This window comes from Pelecanus crispus, chromosome 11 (genome assembly GCF_030463565.1).
Source record: "Pelecanus crispus isolate bPelCri1 chromosome 11, bPelCri1.pri, whole genome shotgun sequence".
Taxonomy (NCBI): Eukaryota; Metazoa; Chordata; class Aves; order Pelecaniformes; family Pelecanidae; genus Pelecanus; species Pelecanus crispus.
The window spans coordinates 7278522-7285497 of record NC_134653.1 but is presented as its reverse complement, the minus strand read 5'-3'; the positions used below and the strand labels follow the sequence as shown (position 1 = coordinate 7285497).

The 6976-nt window shown below is 51.9% G+C and overlaps 1 protein-coding gene across 1 annotated transcript in view; it reads left to right on the top strand.

Annotated features, from left to right (window-relative positions):
* The first annotated feature begins 2942 nt into the window (after positions 1 to 2942).
* Positions 2943 to 6976, top strand: part of DNAAF5 (dynein axonemal assembly factor 5) — a 31147-nt gene continuing 27113 nt past the window's right edge. The window contains exons 1-4 of the mRNA XM_075718282.1: positions 2943 to 3474; positions 3899 to 4083; positions 4918 to 5042; positions 5451 to 5566. Of these exons, the coding sequence (XP_075574397.1) occupies positions 2943 to 3474; positions 3899 to 4083; positions 4918 to 5042; positions 5451 to 5566 (958 nt within the window). The remainder of the gene's footprint in view (positions 3475 to 3898; positions 4084 to 4917; positions 5043 to 5450; positions 5567 to 6976) is intronic.

Here is a 6976-nt window from a genome sequence, read left to right as displayed (position 1 = left end):
GGGGCAGAGCTGCCCAAAGGGAAGTTTGGTAACCGGGGGGGAGCAACCCCACACCCCTCTTTATTTCCCCCCGCCAGCCTATGACCGCTCCATTACAAGCCCGAAGCCGCGAGGGCAGCTTTACACCGGCCCCCCCGCCGCCCCTGCCCGGGACGCTGGAACGCCGCGGGCGGCAGAGGCCGAGCGGGGCGGCGGGGAGCGGGCACGGCGGCCGGGCCGCCCCCGGCCCCGGGACAGGCCCCGGGACAGGCCCCGGGAGGCGGCAGAAGCGCCGAGCAGGCGCCCCCGGGCCCGGCCGGGCGTCCCCCGGCGCCCGAGGCAGCGCATCCCCCGGGCCCGGGCCGGCGGATCGGGCCCTCCCCTGCCCCCGCCGGGCTCCGCGCCCGGCTGGGCTCGGCCAGCGCTGCCGGGCAGCGCCGGAGGGAGCGCGGGGCCGCCGCGGAAGCGGGGGGCGCAGAGGGCCGGTAAATACCTGGGTGGCTGGAGCCGGCTGAGCGGCGGCGGCTCCTCGCTCCTTCCCCGGCGGCGCAGGCGGAGGAGGGGGCTCCCCTGCCGCTACCCGCACCGCCGCCGCCTCTGCTCGCTGCCCGCCCGCCCGGGGCCGCGGGGCGCCGCGGGGACCCTCCCCCCGCTCCCGCACAAAGGCTCCGGCCCCGCCGCCGCTCGCCCGCAGGAAGTCCCGCCGCTGTCACTCACGGGCGGGCGCGGCCTTCCCGCCGCCTCCGCGGGAGAGGCGGCACGGAGCCCACCCGCACCGCGCCGCACGGCCGGGCTGCCCCCGCCGCCACGCTGGGGACGGGCTGGCCCGGGAGGACGGGACGGCCGCGAGAGGTGGCCTGGCCGTGAAGGACAGGCTGGCCATGAAGGACAACAGCCTCGTCACGAAGGTTGGGCTGGCCATGAACGGTGGCCTGGCCATGAAGGGTGGGCATGGCCATGAAGAATGGGCTGGCCATGAAGGACGGGCTGGCCACGAAGGACAGGCTGGCCATGAAAAGTGGCCTGGCCATGAAGGATGGGCATGGCCATGAAGAACAGGCTGGCCACGAAGGATGGGCATGGCCATGAAAGGTGGCCTGGCCATGAAGGATGGGCATGGCCATGAAGAACAGGCTGACAGTGAAGGATGGGCATGGCCATGAAAGGTGGCCTGGCCATGAAGGATGGGCATAGCCGTGAAGGACAGGCTGACAGTGAAGAATGGGCTATGAAAGGTGGCCTGACCATGAAGGATGGGCATGGCCATGAAGAATGGGCTGGCCACGAAGGACAGGCTGGCCATGAAAGGTGGCCTGGCCATGAAGGATGGGCATGGCCACAAAGGACGGGCTAGCTATAAAGGATGGGCTGTCTGTGAAAGGTGGCCTGACCATGAAGGATGGGTATGGCCACAAAGGACAAGCTGGTCATGAAAGTTGGCCTGGCCATGAAAGGCGGCCTGACCATGAAGGATGGGCATGGCCCGAAGGACAGGCTGACCATGAAAGGTGGCCTGGCCACGAAGGACATCCTGGCCATGAAGGATGACCAGTCTGTAAAGGATGGGGCTGGCCATGAAAGATGTGCCTTGCCACAAAGGACAGCCTGGACATGAAAGGTGGCCTGCCACGAAGGACAACCTGGCCATGAAGGACAACAATCTGGTAAAAAAGGGTGGGCTGGTCATGAAAGGTGGCCTGACTATGAAGGATGGGCACGGCCACAAATGATGGGCTGACCATGAAGGACAACAGCCTGGCCAGGAAGGATGGGCTGGCCACAGAGGACAGCCTGGTCATGAAGGATGATGGCCTGGCAATAAGGGACAGGCTGCTGAGTTGAGGCAGGAGCGTGGCAGCCCCAGCGTTCTCTGTGGCACAAGCCGCCACGCCTGTTGCACCCCACAGCTCTGGAAGGGTTGGAAGGGCAGCTCACCAGCTCAGTCACTTGGGTATTTAAAGCCATCACACCCAGGAGCACTTCTCTACAAGGCCCAGGAGGAGTGTGGTCGGTCCCTTTGCTGGGCCAGGTGCCAGCACGCGCTGTCAGGAATACTCTGATGCACGTTAATATTTCCTGTTCCCAGGGAATTCACGCTCATGGTTCCCACAGAGTAAAGGGTAAATAAAGACCCCAATGGTTTGCAGTCAAACTAGGAGCTGCATAACAAGAGAATAAACTCCTTGCTGGTAAATACAAGGCTATTTTAGAAGGATAATTTGAATTAGTTCTGTAGTTTGATTGTAGTTGAAGTATGATTAGTCAGGAAGACCCTGACAACCCTTTTGGTTTGATGTGTGTTGATTGCACAGGCACCAGAATGGCACACAAAACATTACATTGTGTAAAGCTCATGTAAGTACTATATGAACACATTATCAATACACATTAACTAATACAAATGAACACTAAGAATTATATAACGCTGTTTCAGAAACCAGTGACTTACTGCCACTGCCGTATGGATCCCTCCAGAGTAAAAAACAGAAGGGAAAAGTGATGCAAGTAACATGTTACATGTGAAAGTTTCCACGCAGTCAACACCCTCATGGCCAGCAGTTGCGCTGCGCTGCACCGGTCCGCCTCGGAGGCTCGGGCCGGGCCGCTCTGCCTTTCCCCTCAGTCCTTCCACCACCTACGGCCACCCGCGGGCTTCTCTCAGGTTTGCGCCTCTTCCTCCCCGCGATATGAACAACGGGCCGCTCTCCTCCTGGTAGCTATCGTACCTGCTGAAACTACCGCCCTGCCTCCTCGGCGCCTTGCTGCGGGGCCTGGGGCGTCCCCTCAGAGCCGAGGAGGCGCAGCCGGAGCGGGCCGCTGCCCCCCGCGCTGCCGGGGCCCGCCGCAGGCCGGGACGGCAAAGCTCGCCATCGCCCCGCCTCGCCGTAAAGCGCTCACCCGCCGTCGTAAAAGGCTCGCGCGTCCTTAGCAACGCTGCCGCACTTCCGTGGCGACGGCGGAGCATGGCGGCGGCCGGGGCGGCCGAGGTGGCGCAGGCCTTGAGCCGGCCCCTGAGCTGCCTGCAGGAGCCCGACTGCGGCCGGGCGGCGCGGCTGCGGGCGCTGGAGGCCATCCGGGCCGAGGTGCAGGGGCGGCCGCTCTCGGGCGCGGCGGTGCAGGAGGTTTTCGGGGCGCAGTTGGTGCGGCCGCTGGCGCGCTGCCTGGCGGGGGACGCGGCGGAGCGGTGCCGGGAGCTCGCCCTCCAGCTTCTCTGCCACGGGCTCAGCCACGGCGACCGGCCCGCCGAGGCGCTGCCCGTTCTCCTGCCGGCTCTGGCCCAGCGCCTCTGCCCGCCGCAGGGCTTCGAGCCCAGCGAGGAGCTGCGCCTCGGCCTCGTCCAGCTCCTGAGCCTCCTGCTGCAGCGCTGCGGGGCTTCCCTGGCCCCCTACCTCACCGACGTTATCCGCATCCTCCAGGCCACCCTCCTCGACCACTATGCCGAGGTCAGGCGTGAAAGTTGCAGGTGCGCCGTGGCCTGCGCCCAGGCCATGCCAGGTGGGGCCTAGGGATGGGCAAAGCGGGGGGAGCTGTGGGCTGGCCTGAGCCTGCAGTTTCCCGGGGGGATAGGGGCTGAGGTAGGGACCGGTAGGAGGTTACAGGGATGCAACCGGGAGAGAGGAAGAGAGATGAGAAGCTGCACACACCCTCACAGGTGTACTTTGCCTTGGAGTGCCTGTTGGAGAAGAACCGTGCCAGGGATGGATGCTGAGCAGTTGCAGCATATAGGCAGTAGTGGGAGGAGGGGGCTAGGGGAGTGCATGTGGGCTAGCGTGCAGCTCTGATATAGGATAAAGTTAAATCTGCACGCTACATAAACGCAGCAACATTCATCTGGCTGCTCTTCATAGTGTTACAGAAATCGTCTTGCTCAAGATCTGAGAAAGGCATGTCTGAAGTTTCTGTCTCTCTGCCCTAACAGAGCACTTCCATATGCAGTCAGAATCTCTGATAAAACCCTTAATGCAAACAATTTCACACCAGCACTACAGAGTTCGTGTTGACGTAATTCAGGCTACTGGAGCAGTAATACAGTTTGGAAATGGAAAGTCTGTGGATGATGTTCTGTCTCATCTGGCACAGAGATTATTTGATGAGATTCCCAAGGTGTGCTTTTCTTTTTTTTTTTTCTGGATTTCTTTTAAATCTGTTTCAGGGTAGTTTTCTTGGTGTTCTCTGCCCCTCCCCACCCCATTTTCAGCTTTCATTCATTCAGTTGAGATATGTAAGTATGTCACATACAGGCTTTCTCAACTGTAAGCTATCCAAAACCAAGGTTGGTGACCTATTCAGCTGCTGTCTAATTCTGCAGGCTGTTGAAGTTTGTAGGCACCTTTTTATTTTAATGGGGGCCTTCAATTCTGTCTTAAATTCCTCTGTCAGATCTCTCTGAACCTTGATTCTGTGGCTTTTTCAGATGCTTAACAAACACTGGTCCCTTCATAAGATGCAATTGAGGCTGTAATTTTAAAATGTGCAACTTAATAATAGTTAAAATATTTTAATTTTTGAGTGGGTGTATTCACATTATTTAACTTAGGCTTCCTTTATAGCGAACAGAGGAAATTGTCTTCTGGAGATGTGCTTGGAAATCTTCAAATTCCAGAGAAATGTACATTTCTTACATTCTCAGAGAAACATTAACCATGAGAATTTAGAGTTTTCTGAGTTAGGTCTGTATCTTGCTTCCTCTCAGAGATGTGCTTTTGTGCAGCACAGTCTAAGATTAACTAAGCCAGAGTGAGAACACAAGAGGGAGCATGATACCTTGCATGTTACTTAAGATGCTTCCTGCAAGTGAGGAAATCCTGGGTTCCTGTAATTTCTTTTGAGACTATTGATGCACTTTACCAAGTCTTACATACTGAAAGCAAATATTTTTAATTTTTCTGGTATTTTCCTGGTATTTTTATTTAAAATAGTCTTTTTATATCCGTGTAGGTTCGGCATGCTGTAACAACTGTCATTGGAGAATGGTTGTTGCACCTACGAGATAGATATTCCTATTTTCACAAGTTGATCCCTTTGTTGCTTGGCAGCTTTACTGATGAAATTCCTGAAAATACGTAAGCAGAACACTTTTTTTCTTTTTTTTTTTTTTCCCCTCTAAATAGTTGTTGTACATGGAGGTGTTTCTATGTTCACAGATGTATTGCTTGGAGGGAAAAAAAACACTTTTTTTTTTTCTTAAACCCAGAATGATAGCAGTATCTTCAGTAACTTTTGTTATATTGTCCTTTGATGCTACATTCAAGTAAGTATGAAAGAGACAGAATTATCCTTTGGAAGAGGTGACCTCTGTCCACCGAGTACAAAAGAAGCATAAACTCTCAACTTAATGTGCCTAGATTAAATGGCAGGAATCCTTCCCGTCCTTCCAGTTGAATTTAAGAAGTCAGAGTTTCTGGAAGTCTTATTTTAAAATGCTTTTCTTTTGGGGGCATGATGGTACAAACCCCTTATTTTATGTCTAGGAAACTGGCTTGGACTTATTGGGAAAAGATAGGCTTGCAGTGGGAGAAAGAGAATGAAGAAGATCTGAAGGATAAGATGGATTTTAGTGTTTCACCATCTCATTATCCCAAAGGAGGTAAGTGTTGCACTGAAAGTGGTTTTTACTTCCTGAATAATCCCTAAGAGCTGCAGTGCAGCAATGACAGCAGAGCAGGATGTGTAATATTCATTACAAGATGTAATATTAGTTAACACATAGGGGTAGCGTGTTTTTTTTAAAATACAATATAGCATATATGTATATAAAATTATCTATATTAAATTTAAATTTAAAAAAATGTTTGTTCAGTAACTACATTCAGTTTTTCCACTAATCCCAAAATGCCTTTTGGAGAAAGAGTAAATGAAAATGCCTATGCTGAAAAAGCGATAAAGCAGTGATGCAGAAGCAGCAGAAAGTTCTACATTAGCCAGCAGCCAGGTGAAGAATGGGCATAGACATGACAGGAAGGGAAGGCAGGATGAAAGAACCTCTGAGCTGAGTCCTTGAATAATGAGAACTGGGCACAACACTAATGATCCACAGAATTGGTGTGAAAGAAAAATCTGCAGTGGAATGATTTCAGACTTCTTTGTGAGACACTGGGATGCAATCTAAAATTTGCCAGCGTACATGAAGAGCATGGGAACAGAAACAAAAATTTCCTTTATTATACACAAAACCCCAAGATACCCAGCACAGGTAGATTACTTTTCAGTACCGTATGATTTATAGGTAGCTTTTAAACAATATGTTTGCGGTAGCTTGAACCTTGTTTCCTGTCTCAGGTTCATAAAGTTAATGTTTAAAGATATGCATATGGGTGTTGGTTGGAGAGAGGGTTTACATGGGTCATTTATTGATTTCTATAGTCATATTTAACAGAACAAAAACTGTTCTGGTGTGAAAGAACAGGTTTATGCTTTACTTGTGCCTACCTGACAATCACATCACAGAATACCCAGCAGCAAAATCTTTTCCATGACAGTGTGTTCCGGAGTCCTTCCTCCTTTGAAATTAGACTTTTTTTTTCCTTTTAAAGTTGCTTTCCTCGGTAATGCTTGAATGAAAGGGGAAGCACTTCATAATGGTGACTAGTTTGACAGAACTGTTTAGCTTTGAAGACAGTCAAGTTGATCTGTTATCCTTTCCAATTCTCTTTTTTTCCTTATTTTATGTATAATATTACCTCAGGGGTTTGTAAATGGTAAAGAATGCTTTTACTTCCACTAGTGATGGCAGAGAATTTTTTAATGTATATAAACTGTTGAAGTTGACTGTCTAAGCTCCAGTGACTTATTTTGTAAGTGAAGGTCATCAAAGGCTTTATATGCTAGTCCTTGAAACTTTTGTTATCATTTATATTGCAAATGCTGTTACCTGTTCAGCGTTCTCTAGGTGCGTGTTGGGTTTCGTGTGTGTGTGCGTGGACTGGTTTTTTTTTTTTTTTTTGGAAAGGGACATCTATCAATTCATCAGTTAAATGATGTGAACTTTCTGAAATAA